At 43.2% G+C, this 15,942-nt stretch overlaps 1 protein-coding gene across 2 annotated transcripts in view; it reads left to right on the top strand.

Annotated features, from left to right (window-relative positions):
- The first annotated feature begins 268 nt into the window (after window positions 1-268).
- The window catches only part of PANK1 (pantothenate kinase 1), a 36,160-nt gene continuing 20,486 nt past the window's right edge, over window positions 269-15,942 (top strand). The window contains exons 1-2 of one of the 2 annotated variants that reach the window (XM_066619397.1): window positions 269-668; window positions 14,922-15,274. In XM_066619397.1, coding sequence (XP_066475494.1) covers window positions 431-668; window positions 14,922-15,274 — 591 coding nt within the window. In that variant the 5' untranslated portion in view covers window positions 269-430. Of the gene's footprint in view, window positions 669-1,601; window positions 1,766-14,921; window positions 15,275-15,942 lie in introns of those variants that run through there. The other variant, XM_066619398.1, reaches the window with a different exon arrangement.

Raw genomic sequence — 15,942 nt, 5'->3', positions numbered from 1 at the left:
GTCTGGGCTCTAAGGTTACAATTTCCTGGGAGCAAGCCCCTTTGAAAATAATGGGACTTGCTTTTGAGTAGACCCGCTTAGGATCGGGCTGTGTGGTTTACAATCCTAACCTGGGAGTAAGCCCCTTTGACTATAATGGGGCTTACTTCTGAGTAGACACGCACAGAACTGGGCTCTAAGAGGGAGGGAAGGAAAGAGGGAGGGAGGGAAGGAGCCGGGAACTCTGCGGCTGCCACCGCCCCTTCCCCTCCTCCTGCGGCGGGCAGGACGCCTGCGCTTGGTGCTGCCCCGGAGGGTGGAGGCGCATCCCGGGCGCGAGCGGGCGGCTGAGAACATGAGCGGCCAGCACTGAGTCTCCGCCCGCCCGGCTGGCTAGCGCGCTGCGGGGGAGGACAAAGGACGAGCGCCCGCCGCCGCCTCCTCCGGCGCCATGGGGGAGAGGCTCCGAAGCCAGGCCGGCGTCTCCTCGGCCGCGGCGGCCCCGGCCACCCCCACCTGCTCGCTGCACAACGGGGCGCTGCACAACGGCTTCCACCCGCTGCCCAGCAATGGAGAGGCGCCCCACCCGCTGCTCCTGCGCCAGGACCTGCCCGTGCCCAGCCACGGCTCCCCGGCCAAGAAATGCAGGACGCGCCGGAGGATGGACTCGGGCAGAAGGCACAGGCCGCGTAAGTCGGGCGGGTGGGCGGCTTGCATCGCCTGCACGGTGGGGGGAGCTGCGCCAGCAGGAGCAGGCAGGCAGGCCCCGCTGTGCTTCCTTCTCCTTCCCCGCGCCAGCCCCGGTTGCTCGCAGCCCAAGCCTAGGCGTGTCTACTCAGAAGTAAGTCCCATTATAGTCATTGGGGCTTACTCCCTGGTAAACATGCCTAGGGTTGTCCCCTAGGCACGTCTACTCAGAGGTAAGTCCCATTATAGTCAATGGAGCTTACTCCCAGGTAAGCATGCATAGGGTTGTACCCCTAGAGCCCAATCCTATGCATGCCTACTCAGAAGTAAGTCCCATTATAGTCAGTGGGGCTTACTCCCAGGTAAGCATGCATAGGATTGTCCCCTGACCTGAGCCATCTCTGAAAGGAGGCTGGAGGGAAACCGCTGGGGTCGCAGGTAGGTGCCTTGCCTGCTGCAGCCCACCATAGCTGGCTTGCAGGCTCATTCACGTATGTGCTGTCAGCGTGCAACGCATCCTCACGTGATGAGAAGCAGGGCTTGGACAGCAGTGCGGTTTTTTTTTAGGTTGAAGAAGAGAAGATACAAAAAAAAGCAAAAAGACAGGTGTAATTTTAGTAGCCAGAATGAAGAGAGCGCCTACGGATTGCATGACAGGAAGACATCTGCCCATCCTTGCCTATCTTGCTTCGCCTCCAAACGAGTCCTCCTTGCCTCTGCCCAGTGGCTTGGAGCGCGCGACAGCGTCTTGCCCTACTGCACAACAATCAGTTCATTAAATAGCGTCTCGGGCCAGCCAATGGGGGCACATTCTGGGGGAACACACCCTCTGATCCCATGTAGGCTGGTCCCCCTGTCGACCAATGAGGGGCCTGGGAGGGAGTGGGTTTGTCTTGCTTTCTACACTACTGTGTGCAGAGCGCTGAACAGAAGAGGTTTCCCAATTTGCAGGTTGCATAAATGTGACCTTGTTTGAAAGCTGAGGCCAGTGAGTGGGGATGCAAAAAGGCACACAGGCTTGGATTGTCATTGTCCAGGGAACCTGCTCCTGTGCCCTTTTAATAAGGCAAAATGAAGCTCATAATTGATGAGAAACATTGTAAGTAAATGACATTGACAGTGAAGTAAGGGCAGTTTTCAGCTTGTCACTCATCTGCTTCTTTCTCTCCTTTCTCCTCCTTGGTAACTAAAGCTTTGAGGGAATGAGATGTTTGATCTGGCATTGAGGTTCATGGGGTGAATGTGTAAAGGTCTTTGCCTTTGGGTTGGAGATGCTACTTGATGCTTAGCTGGATCCCTCCCATCCTTGTGATTCTAAGAACTCTTTTTTCCCTTTGGAATTTACATTGCAGAGATAACACTAATCTGAACTTTTCTCATTTTGAAAAGGTATTGCCCTTCTGATCATCCCATGTCTTGCGTTCATGCACATTTGTTTTTGAAATATACACACCTTTCTTGCATAGCAGACTTCAAAGTTCAGCATCCTCTGTTACATGAACAAGAAATGGGTAGTATTGTTTGTAGCTGTGCACAAAAAAGTGGATTTTGGAAATTTTTGGAACAGTTAGATTGACTCTCTGCCCCTGACCATGCTTAGAGCCAATCCTATGCATGCCTTCTCCGAAGTAAGTCCCATTATAGTCAATGTGGCTTACTCCCAGGAAAGTGTGGATAGGATTGCAACCTTAGAAGTCAGATGTACTGAGTTCAGGGGAACTTCTTGCTTTCTAGTATGTTTAGGATTAATTGCATTTGAGCTGTCATGTAGATTGTAATTCCACTGTCTCTTTGATATGCTCTAAGAAAGGTAAACCAGCTTTCTGGACAAATCAGCTTTCTGGTGTGTACATGCACCCTTTGAAAACAAATACTTGGAGTGTATTATTATCTCATTATGTAGTGTCATCATTATGCACAATGAGACCAAGCTAGTGTGAGATCGCTTCTTGTAACCAACTTTAAGCAGCATTTTGAAGTACCCTGAAGAGAAGCAAAGGATAAAATAACCCTTAACACACTTGGTAACTGCTCACAGGTAGTGTCAGGGTGGTGCACTGGATTTAAGAGATTGTAGTTTCAATTCTGCTTTGCACATGGATGTGTTTATGGATATGGCTGCAGAGTTAAATATTAAAAATGGCACTTGTTTGAATATGGATAATCTGCCCTTAACCATTATGATACTGGAATTTGATAAGATGTTTTGTGATTAGGCCTGCAACATGACTTGAAATTGGTTCAGTCATATGCTACGCAAGTATTTTTTTGAAGTATGCAGCTTGAGCCTAAGCATGAATAAGTTTGGCTTATTCACTAAAACTGCAATCTATACACACTTATTTCAAAGTAAGTCCCATTAAACTCAGTGGTCTTACTTCTTAGTAGGCATGCATAGAATTGCACTGTAAAGCTGCAGTTCTAGAAACACTTACCTGGGAGTAAGTCCCAAATGGGATTTACTTCTCCTTGGTAGACATGCATAGGGTTTTGCTGTAAATCTGTTTAGGATTGTCAGCTTAGCCTGACAAAAGAGTTATTAGGGGAAGAACAAAAAGCAGCATTTTCAAAGATGCTGTTTATTCTGAAATAGGAAAGTATGCCTGAGATCAGTCAGATGCAAAAGTTTTCTATGTCTTCTGGAGTAGTGAGCATTGTCAGAGGCATTTTTGGTATGCTTGAGTTATTCTGGTACTAAGCAATAGAATGGATGCGAGTTATTTATGAATGAAAATTCTGTCCTGTCTGCACCCTCATTGTATAGCAGTTTAGGCTTTTCAGATATCAGCGGGTTTCACGGTCTCTAGCAAAATTAGTTATGTGCAGTGCATTCATTTAATTTCTGTAGTTCCTACTTGCAAGCTTCAAACCTGGGACCAGAAAGCAAAGCTGAAAGGAAACTCCTGTTTTGCAGAATTGTTGGTCATGCAACAATTGTGTTTAAGAAAAATAGAAACACTAACTTAAATATCTTGTCTGCAGTGAATGTAAAAGACCAATACAGACATGCCCCTGTATCCATGGTTTCAGTTAACCACGGATACCATGGATATCAGGGACACCTTTTAAAAGGGGAACATTTTCAAAAATTTTTTGTTTTACCAAGATTTTTAAAAACTTCCCCATCTTTCTAAAGGCATCCCCAGTATCCACAGGGAGTCCTGAACGGAACTCCAGTGGATACCGGGGCACACCTGTATATCTTAGCTGCTTATATTAATTGCAGTCTGCATTTGAATGCCAGATGTTTTAAAACGTTTTGCATTACAAAAAATGTAATTTTGGTTTTTGCATTGCAGCTTGAAACCCTGTGGCTTTACACAGTCTTCTCGAAGAAGACAAAATTTTGTATTTTAGTTTTCTTTTTTTAAAGAAAAGCAAAATTGGGAAGAATAATGTAAAAAAGGTTACACAATTCTTAAATTATTTGGAATCCAGCTGAAAAGGACTTCTAAGTTTTGCTGAAGTAAACTTTAGGAACTTTTAAACTTGGGCTCCTTCAATGGATAAAGCACTCATTTTACTGTTTTACTGTTTGTTTAGTTCACCAGGAATTAAATGTATAGGAAATGAGCTTGCACTGAGAAGGTCTGAGTAGAACACAACAGTGAATAATGCAGTATTTCTGGTTTGGTGTGGTTATTAACACTGGCTTTTGAAAGTGCTTGTTAGCTGTGTATGTTAAAGGGCACACTGCAAATTGCATGTGCTAATTGTGCAAAGGCAGCTTACTAATGAAATCTTGTCTTGATAGCACAAGACTTGAAGTTCAAAGGTCTTTAAAGTTTATGAGCTAGCCCCTTGAACAGTTGGATGCAAAATCATGTTTCTCCCTTGTACAGTATAAGCAAGGACACCCTACAATGTGCCTTAGAGAAAAAATATATAAAGAGATGCAGATTGAAGTCCAATCTGAAGTCCAGTGAAACATTGGATCAGTAATGGTCAACTTTTTATGAAAACAAGTTGAGCATGCTTCTCCATTGTATACTGTTGGGATTTCAATTAGTACCTTTAAGTTTTCTTAACATACTTGCAACACAATCCTAACCTGTGCTGGGACTGCCTTATTCCAAGGTGACCTGCAGCAGCCTCCTAACCTGCACTGGATACAGTGTAGGCCACTGCAGTTGGCCCAAGCCTCTTGCAGCCTCCCAGGGGGTGCAGGGAGCCTAGTGCGACCTTCAGCAGGGCTCACCGTAACAGTGAAAGTGGAGCGATCTCACTCGATCTTGCTCCACTTTTACTTTCACTGCTGCAGGGAGCCGTGCTGAAGGTCGCGCCGGGCTCCCCGCACCCCCCAGGGAGGCTGCAGGAGGCTTGGGAGCAAGCCCCTGCAGCCCCCTGAGCAGCGCGATCCTGGGAATCATGTCACTGCCTCCTCCCTGCCTCCAGGTTGTCCCCACACCTTAAGGGGGCAGAGGCCAGGGCCCACAGGCTGGGGAGTCATGACGCCCCAGTTTGAAAAGCCCTGGAATAAGGGGATGTTTTTCCTAGGGACAGCACCAGCCTGTCCTATTGGGCTACTTGGATCTGTGCTAGCTATTTAGCTGGCATAAATTTGAGCAGCTTGTGTAAGGCTGCCCGGGCTGGGGCTGGGGGTTCGAATACAGCGCGGGCTGCCACTGCTGATCCCACATGCCTCCTGCGCCCAGTCTTCCCCCTGCTTCACGCTCTCCCACTCAAAAATGCCCCTCCCCCAAGGTGACTCTCCTGATACCCTCTCCCGCCCTCTGTGCCTCTGGTGCAAATATATCTTCTCTGGCTGGCGCAGGGGCTGGATCCAGTCCTGGTGAACCAGCACAGGCTTTCTTTCTGGCCCAGCTGACTCCCAAGTCAGCACAAACATGCCTTATGGCACATTTGCCACACTTTGGAACGGGCATAGGGGGCCTGCACTGGCTCAAGTGCTGGTTAGCATTGGACTGCCCGTTGCATTGCAGTGTGCAATAGCACTTCTCTGTGTGCACTTTGCCCATCAAAACAAACTCTCTCCTTTTAAAGGTTTATTTGGAAACTGGCTGGCAGCCTCTAGAGGTTACTGGGCGAATAAACAGACTTAATTTAAGAGAAAAGTAGCCTGTGCTATCTGCACTTACGAATGTTTCTTTTTGAGATCAAATGATATAATAAAGTTTGGTATTGCAGGTCAGTTGTATAGTTCTGATTTGTCTTTCCCTGCCCCATCCCTTCTCCCTTCAGCGTCCAAAATGGGGAGTAAACATAATGATGGTAAGGTTTCCCAGGGATACACGATATGTTCAAGATACTGGTGAAACTCTCTATATAAAATTCTCAACATCCTGGATGCAGCACTCCTAAAGACTGCTTTTATGTCTATGTTCCATCATGGCCTTTAAGCTGTTTCTGCCCGACATCGCATACACGTAAGAGGGATCAAATGTGTATACCTGTGGACTGGGAAGAAATGGGTTAAGACCAATCAGAAATGCTGTCTTAAATATAAAATGTCAAATCTACTCTGTGGGCTTTTCCATAAAGTTTGTATCCCTGAATCTTCACCTGAACACAGTGATGGGTTAGATGGTTGAATAGGAACAAATAATGAGACAAGCAACAATATGTCAAAGCCTTTTGGATGGGGCAGGATATAAGTCTCATCAAACAATTCAGTATTCTAGGAAACATTAAAATTACTGTAATGCACTCTGTGTGGGGCTGCCCTTGAAGATAGTTCGGAAGCTGAAGTTAGTGTAGAATGCAGCAGCCTGTAGGGTTACTGGAACGAGGTGGTTTGATTCTATTGGAGTGTTGCTCCTGTGGCTACACTGGCTGCCCATTCAGTTCTGGGCCCAATTCAGGGTGCTGGTCTTGGCATTTAAAGCTCTCCACAGTTTGAGACCAGGTTATCCGAGGCACCACCTTCCCCCATACATTCTGGCCAGCCCTGTTAAGTCATCTGAGGGGGCCATCCTGCAAGTGCCTCCTCTCCCTCAGGTCAGGGAATGGCAGTGAAAGGGAGAGCCTTGTCCGTAGTGGCATGACAACCCAGGGCTGTTGGGAACTGCCCCTTCCCTCATGACTTTTTGGCAAGGGTGCAAAACATTTTTGTTTCATCAGGTATACAGGTGATATGCATTTGGATGTGCTGTGGTTGCTTCTTTGGCCTCTGTGTGTGGCTTGCTGCTATTCTGTTCCTTTTTAGGTGACCTCTCCCAATTGCTTTTACTAATTGTTGCATTTATTGATTTATTTATTGTAAGCCTCATTATTTTTTGTGAAACTTGTAAGCGGCCTTGGATATTTGCCTTGGCAAAGGAAAGGCAGAACATACATTTCTTAAATAAAGTTCTCTCATATTCCAAACTTATCTATACTGGATATGTTCTTATCCTCTGTGAAATGGTTTAGGTTAACTTGCTCAGCACATGTGCACCAGTGGTTCACTTGCATGTGTGAATGACCCATTGCAAATGAAACACAATGGACAAAACTGTCATAACCTCAGAAGTACTGTAATGCTAGTCAATGAAGTGGATTCTTGCAGTCTTCTGGGAGTCATTAAGTGTTGACAAATCAAGTAAATACTTTCATATGTGAACCAGCTCTTACGGATTATTGAATCAAAAAGTGGTATCTTAAGCACCTGTGAAGCATATGAGCAATTCAGGACTGGAAAGAAAAACATCCTGTTCTCATGAGAATGTACTATTTGTATGTTATTTCTGACTTCTCACAGTTTTGGCTATGTGCTAAATCACATGCAGTTCCTTTAAAGTGGTGTGCTGCCAGGATTCATGACCTGATCTTAGTGTGATTTTCCACTCTCTTGGGGTTTTCCTAATTGGGAGTCGTGACCTGGGTCGTCCCACCTGCTCTTGTTTTGGTTTGGCTCCAAATCAGCCATTTTGGAAGCCACTCGCTGGGAGGAAGGGAAGACTCTTCTGGTTTGCGCCAGGCTGGTGTTCTGCTCTGCTGCCTTCTGTGGACCTCGGAACGGCCTGCAGATACCCCGGAAAGTCACCTCTGGTTTGCTTCTGAAAACTGGAGGTGTCTTTCTGATGCTTCTGCAGGTCATTTTGAAGCCTGCAGAGACCAGTAGAGTGGGTTGCTAGCCTAGCATGACCCAGAAGAACCTCCTTTAACCTCCCAGTAAGTCATTCACATGTCACGACCCACCACAAAGGACAAGGTGGGTCACGGCACACAGAAGATTGGGAACCGCTGCTCTATCTTATAAAACTCAAATGTTTAGGTTCTGTAATATGTATAATGTTTTTCTGTATCATAAGCATACATGTTCATATCAAATTCAGTATAAACCCGCAAGCATGTTTTTACTATGATACGGTGCTGAAACTGACTTTGTAGGGTTCTACAGTAGGGCAGAGCCCATGTTGGCAGCTGATATGCAACATCTTGTAGGCCTCGTTAATTACTTCCTGTATAGCAAACTATTTGTTGTGCATGCACAGCCACTAAAGTGGATGGATTAGAATCCTTAAATCTCTTTTGGTATTTTCCAGTGTTTGTATATATCAAAAGAAGCACATTCTTCATTAAAGCAGGCACAATTTTTAGTGTTTATATTTCTATAAACACTATAATATAATATAAAACACTATATTTTTAGTGTTTTATATTATAGGGCAACCAATTGGAAGCTGTGTTAAAGGTAACCTCACATTATCCATAAATGAACTTTCCCCTAGATAGTCCAGCTGTTAGTATCAGGTTACCTAACCCTTGTAATCTTTTAGATAACTTCTGTTTGCTTAGACCTAGTTCTCATTGAGATGGTAAACCTGTGTCTGGCTATATCACTTCACATTGCAGGTGGGAACTTGCACCTTCTCCACTTTAAAAAAAACAAACTACTATATGTAGAGAACTAGATGTTGTTTTGCTCTTTGTAGAATTAAAAAAAATTTTTTTTGCATGAGAAAGCTTCTTATCATGTGAGATCCCACCTGAGGTATAACCAAGACATTGACTGACCACCTCAATCAGAACTAGGCCAGGATATAACTTACCAAACCGGGCCCTTGATTTGATTTAGTGTATTTAATGCCAGATAGGGCATTACTCTAAACCAGCATTTCTCAATGTTTGACCCCTGCCATATCACTTTGCATAGTCTACCTATTGGAAGTACCACGGAAGTAGCTGGTGTTGATGTCATGCAGGTACTTCTGGGTTGGGAGGCCAGATATGAAGCAACAAACACCAGTAAGAAGCTCAGGGTGGACAGGAGGGCTTTTTTTGAGCACCCAAAAAGCATGCTTTGGAGCTCAACCAAGCCAAGCCTGTTAATAATGGATACATGCCTTTTGTTGTGAAGAGTGGGCCATAAAAATTGCTGCCTGCTGTTTTAGTCTTATTTCTATGATAAGAGATGGAGATTCAAAAAGCAAAACACAATAGAGAATGACTATGCTTGGGGTACTGTGCTGGATAACTTAGCCTGTGGCTTGTGAAGTGATGTCTAGCTTTGCAGTAACTGTTAGCAACTGTAGTATAATAGTGGATGTAGAATACATGCATCTACAATGGAGTGGTCAGCCTGGTCTTAGCCATGTAGCTTGAGGATGTACTATCCATCAGCCTAGTCTATCTCTACATTGGTTGTGAAAGCACCCAAAGTGGGAATATAAAAGTGTTTAAAATAATGGTAGCAAACCATAATGTTTAGGTTCCAATGAATCTGATACTTTTTTGAATATTGGAAGAAAAGCATATCATAAACTAGTTATTGGTTGCTAAAATTACTCAACGTATTTTAAAATTGCAGTGATAGTATGTTGCCTGCTTTGCATTAAGTATTATAAAATCTAGTTAAGTAGGTGGTTTTTGGGTGAGATTTCAGCAGCTCTTCTGAAAGGGAGTTAATTGGCTTCCTATCCTGATCATCTGTAATATTTTTGTCTTATTCATTCCCATGTGAATTGTACAAACTGCTTTTTTTTCTGTAGAGGTGAACAAGTGGAGTCTGAACAAACTGCAGTGCCAGTGGTTGTGCCAATTTCTTTTAGCATCTTATCAAGTACTACTCCTGTTAAAAGACGTACTTAGAAAAAAAAAGTTGTCTTACTTGTTTTCTTCAGTTGTGAAATCTGATGTATAGAAAGATTCAAACAGGGAAGTCATTGAGAAGCAGAAATAACCCTGAGTTTATTCTCTAAAAGTTGTAAGCAAATAAAGGAGATCCTTTAAGCCTAATTTGTAGTCATGTTGGCTTCAATTTATGTTACCCCTTGTATTCCTCCACCTGATATCAGTGGAGGAAAACAGCTCATTTAGTGATTGGATCAAGATGGGCTAACAAGCTGTACTCAGATGTGACAATGGAGATCTGTGGCATAGACACAGCATGAACCAATTAGCTTGACTTCAGTACCATCTTTCTTTCTTGTTTGTGTACTATTATTTCTCTGCTGCCCCCATGCGGATTTTAAAACTCTTGTGCCCTTGATAGGTCAGTCATATGACTTCCTCTCCACAGTTCACATTCCTTTGTGTTGGATTAATGATTGAAAGCTGTATAGTACTTAACAGCATTTTTTTGTTGTTGTTGAAGTTTGCAAGTAACCTGCAGTCCATCTCAGGCCTCAGAAAGGGGGGCGGCAAAGAGAAGTGCAGGTCATTTATTCCGTTAACCCCAAATCAAAGAACACACAGCAGCATATAGAACACATCAGCCATCAATGAAAACAAACCCACAAGTCATGGGAGGGGGTGTCCTACTAAACTCTTGGAACTGCTTGAAATAGTCTAAGTAAGTGGCAGGTCACTTGAGTTTCCTCTTCCAGTACTTTCCAGAGGAGACTCATGTACATTTTCCACCTGTAGCAAAAAAGCAGATTCTTAATAAAAGCCGTATTTACACCCCAGCATACCATTAATTCCAGTGGGTATTGCTAGTGTTTGTTCTGCATCTTTTCTAGATTTTGGGAAAGGCCTCCATTTATTTAGTTTGCTACGTAAAACGTTATGAATTTTTTTTTAAAATTGAAGAGCAATGTATAAATATTCTTCCTAATAATTTCCCCTTCTGTGTGGGGAAAGGAAGTGCAATTCACTTTTGCTTCCATCTCATCACTTCTTATAAGAAGCATCCAATGGTCCTTGACTTGCTAGATTGTTTTCATTGGAGAGCTGTGGATCCTATGGCTGTTACCTTTGAAATACAAAGGAGTAAATTTCTTTCATTTTTGCAGTGTATTCATAATGTGATGTCATTTCACTTCAGGGTTATGATTGAGAAAATCCCTACTGTGCCTGGACAACTGGGGTTTTTGAATACAAAAGCTACATGGGCACAGCTGGGTGTGTTTGTATATTTCATTCCAGCAAATGTCCCCTACTTCTTTTCCTTCTCATTTTTCCCAATAAACAGTGAAGCTATGTTTTGAAATTCCTCTGTATTTAAACATCATTGTATGGGGGTGGTGGAGGAATAATGAAGGACAAGTGTGGAAGGTTACACCCTCCAGATTGCATATGGATCTCTCAACTATGGCCATGGATTTCTACAAGTTAGAGCATAACCTCAGGCATTCTGGCTTTTTGTTGTGCCATTTTGATTAGTACAGTAGTTACATGCCACTAACTTATGCTGGTTGTACATTTAGCACTGTACATTTAGTGAATAACCATTGCCAGAAAAACTCTTTTCCTCTGTGTTACAAGTAGGCCCTACTGTTTTGTAACAATATGTTTTGTAATATAATAATCTGCCATCTACAAATAATTAGGTAGGTGTAGTACGTTCACTACTAGTGCGAGTTTCATCTGCCTTGACAAAGACATGTAATTAGTTCTCTGTAGCTTAAAACAGGATTTGTGTAAGTCAATAATGAGATTAGTGTTGTGAGCTACAACATGATATGGACTGCTTGCTTTCACAGCATTCAGTCTGCGTATTGAAAAATGTCTTGTTGGTACTGCCCTGAAACTTGCTGGGGTTTTATTTACAATGTAAAGATGCAAGCCACTCGACTGGTGATGTTACCCACCTGGCCTATCAGGACATTGCTTTTCAGAGCTCCACATGAGCTCTTGACATGAGCTCTTTACTCTTGACATTTCTCTGCGGCATGTTGTCTCCTAGTGTCCTGCACAGTACGGAGATGCTGTTTCACAAATAGCAACTGGAATAGAGCAAAGTACCTTTTTAGTGTGTGAAGAGGTGGCTTTGTGTAAATGCTGTAGAACCTCAAAGATTTGGAGCTGACAGGTCAGCCAAGTGATCAGTCGCTGACAGTGTGAGGCTATGAGGCGATGGCGGCATTCTTTAGCTGGTCAGTATAGGTTGTTTATGATAGGGAAACTGTGCAGGGGCTTTTTCTGGAGGACCTCTTATGGCAGAGGGTTTGTTGCAAGTATGGGAGGGCATACAAAAATGGGAGTAGCAAGGAACCCATGGCTATAAAATTGTCCTTTGATGAGCTTTTTTTTTAAGCTCAAAGCCTGGATTCCATTCAGACCACATGGCTAGATCTTTTGATCTTTATGTGGAATAGGTGAAATCTTACTTAAAAAAAAAATTACCAGTTTAACATGCTTAAAGGAATCTGGATTAGTTTCCCACTCCCTGCTTCTTTACAACAAGTAAAAGTATAATTTAATGTGGAAATGTGATTGCTATGATGGTAAATGGAGTCCCTACATGTTGTTTCTTTAATGAGAAAAGGTAATTCGTGATCTTTGTGTACTAAAGTGTGGCATATATTATATGCTTAGTAGCTGGAAGTTTCGGTCAGCTTGGTTTATCTTCCGTAGATAATGTTGTCTTTGGTTGACAAATCAAGCTGGCTGGGTGTATTTGTTCTATGAATTTTGTGTTGCAAAGGGAGGGAAGGCTTTGCGACACTCTTCAGTGCGTTGACAAATTCTGCTGTGCTTCTTTAAGTAGGACTGGAAAGGGCAGTTGGATCCTTGGAAATTAAAGATGCAAGAGATCAGGTGCTTATCTTTTCAGTTGTAAAAGCAAATGGATTTGGGAGCAACCAGAACTCTTCACAAGTTTTCAAGGAGCTTTTTTTTGGGGGGGGGGGGAGGTGAAGAATGCACTCCATAATGACCTGCTTAAAATTGCAGAGTTCAGTTTTTCGCCAGACTTCGGTTTTTTGCTCACAAAGAAGGAAAAACCATTCTGTTGTTGCCTTCAAATGGTGCAAAAAGATTACATCTCTATCACAGTGGACGGTTATGAATACTTTGCAGCTCAGACTGCTTTATTGTTCTGGACTGAGTTGCTTTGCGGTTGTATGTAGGTTTACTCAGAAGTCAATCTGACAGTGTTCAATGGGACTTACTAGTGGGTGTAGGATGTGTGGTCTTAAACAATGGGGTCCACATCCTATGTGGAAGCTGCTGAAAAGTGCCCCATAGTGGCACTGCTCCATGCGCTGCAGTGCATTTACTGCTGAAAGGTCATTATGCTCCTGTGTCCTGGTCGGTGCATGTAGCATTTGTGTGCTGTGTGGCCACCACCTGGAATCTATGCTTTTGTGGTATACAGATCAGTGGTGAGCACCATTTAAAAATCTATGCCATTTTGTGGGGTAGTAGCATGGGTGTGTACTTGCCACAAACTTCTGCATAGATTGTTTAATAGCCCTCAGTTTTAAGGTAGAGTAGTGAATAATCATAGTTCATTTGAATAGCTATTCATAAGTCAGCTGGGGAGTAAATAATACGAATGGACTGTACAGTACCGGTGGCATTTTTGTCTTCTAATAAGAGGCTTGAATTTCCATTCAGTTTCCTGCCAAATTAGGAGCAACTGTTCTGGACTGTGATGTTCCTCACACCCATGCAGCAGTTGTGTTGGTTCCAAAAATAGAAGCAGAGGAACTATTTTTGGAGTGTTGTTTTCCAGAGGAGGGGCACAGAGAAAGAGATTAATCCAGGAAGTGTTGCTAACTTGTCCCCATCTTTTTCTTTTTTCCTCGCTCATTCTATCCACTAATGGTAAGAATCAAATAAAAGATTGTAGTCATAATATGTGAAGATCAAGATTTGTGTAAGATCTGTGCCATGATTTGAGGTGGTTTTCTAAGAAGAAATGTGTAACTTGTATATCTGTGCTCCGAGAGAACACATGATTTAAGGCAGGTGTGGGAAAACAGTTTCATGAGCTGTGAAGGTGGTGTTGGCATCGTCATTTTTTAATGGGAATAGTGAGTGGGCTGCATCTTAGAACACAGATCCCTGCTTGCTTTCTCACATAACATAAAACATTCCTATTGCCTTTCTTCCATGGACAGGAGCATGGGAGCATCTCGTACAAAATTAAAGTGGAAACTGCTACTGGGACTGTTTCCCATTGCTGGCATTTCTGAGAAAAGCCCCATATATACCATGACATGCCTTATTTAATTTTAGTTCATGGGTGTGTTGGCACTTCACAGTGGAACATTAACAGAAAAGAAAGATGAAGTTTATAATCTAAATTTTGATCGGGTGAGAGATGACATGGAAAAGGAAGACACATATGTCATGAGGAATGGAAACAACCAAACTTTGTTGACACAGCCCTGTAGATGTGACAGAAGGCGGTCATGACAGCAGGGAGGGATGTCAGAAACCTAGGGATATCTTTTATTTCTGGCTAACTCATTAGTTCTACACTGATTTACTATTGTTAGACACAGTTAAATCAACTATACACTGGATATGCATGTATTCAGTGGTAAATTCAAATACATTTGCTTAACCTTCCCTAATTTTTTTTAACTGTTTGACCTAAGTTGATAAACATTGTTATTGCTTTTAGGAGAAACTGAAAAAAGTCAATGAAAATTACCTTGCTTTTTAACCATTAATCTAAGTGGAACTTCACCCCTTCCTGGGAAACTGGTCTCACTATTTAATTGGTCATCCCTACTGAAATGGCACCCACATGAAACATCACTTAAAATGAAGAAAGAGTCTTTTTCTAATTTGGGTTTTTAGCTTGACAGGTATGTTGCCCTTTCAAATGAAGACTGAAGATGACCAGTCTAATTTTATGGCCTTAGAACCCAGTCATTATCAACTTTCCAGCACTGATGCAGCTGCAGTGCAGCTTCAAGGGAACTGAGGTGGCCTCCAAGGCTGCTTCCACCCCACCCCAGGATGCATTGCACACCCCACTGGCACCTCTGTGTTGGCGCTGGAAAGTTAGTTATCATTGGGCTGTTAGTTAAACTACATCTTCAAAAGTGTTTGTAAGTGTAACATGTTTTAGACATTCATATAGTAAGCCATTCATATGTTTTCTGTTTGTTCCCTCCCCTCCCCACCTCCAGCATTCCCATGGTTTGGCATGGATATTGGTGGAACGCTCGTTAAACTTGTGTACTTTGAACCAAAAGACATTACTGCTGAAGAGGAGCAGGAGGAAGTGGAGAACCTCAAAAGCATCAGGAAGTATTTGACTTCCAATACAGCTTATGGTAAAACTGGAATTCGAGATGTCCACCTTGAACTGAAAAACTTGACCATGTGTGGACGCAAAGGGAACCTTCACTTCATCCGGTTTCCGAGCTGTGCTATGCACAGGTTCATACAGATGGGCAGCGAAAAGAACTTCTCAAGCTTGCACACCACACTTTGTGCCACAGGAGGAGGAGCGTACAAATTTGAAGAAGATTTTCGAACGGTATGTTGAAATTACACATAGCTCTGGTTAGGAAGCTGTTTCTCCCTACAGTAGTACTGCCCAGTCGAGGAGAGGAGAGTGTGTGTGAGCCAGAGTGATGATGTCATTGTCTATTTTTGTCTCCCCAAACCAGCAAACCTGTTTTTAAGCTTAAATAATTAACTGAGAAGAGCTGTCTATAGTAGGCTATAGTGAGAGAGGAGAGGCCAGTTGATCTGTTCTTGCAGTATCATGTTAACCAGTGGGTCATACCAAGCACTTTTTTCCTTCTGATCTGAATGTTGGTTGTCCAATCTACTGGCATTGCACAAATGCAGGACTCAGCAACTTTTAACACACACCTCATTGAATGCTGCCACCAGCTATAGCCTGCCAACAAGGCAACTGCTTGTTTTCACAGTCACAAGGAAACGCAGGTGGGTTTTGTGGGCTTGGTGGTTCACAGGTTTTTCAGGCCTGGATTAATGTCGACAGAACAGTTACATTTGTTGTTGCTACAGAAAGTATGGGGCATGTTTGGTCCTCTGTTGTCAAACTGTGGCAGCCTATTCTCATGTTAAGGTCTGCAGAAAATTACTCATTTCTTTAATACAAACATTGCTACTCTGCTGGGGGCCACAGGTCCTATCTGCTCATCCTCCTATTGAGAAGCACATTTTATATTGCCT

The sequence above is a fragment of the Tiliqua scincoides genome, chromosome 3, assembly GCF_035046505.1.
Source record: "Tiliqua scincoides isolate rTilSci1 chromosome 3, rTilSci1.hap2, whole genome shotgun sequence".
Lineage (NCBI taxonomy): Eukaryota > Metazoa > Chordata > Lepidosauria > Squamata > Scincidae > Tiliqua > Tiliqua scincoides.
This window is presented reverse-complemented; position numbering and strand designations above follow the sequence as displayed.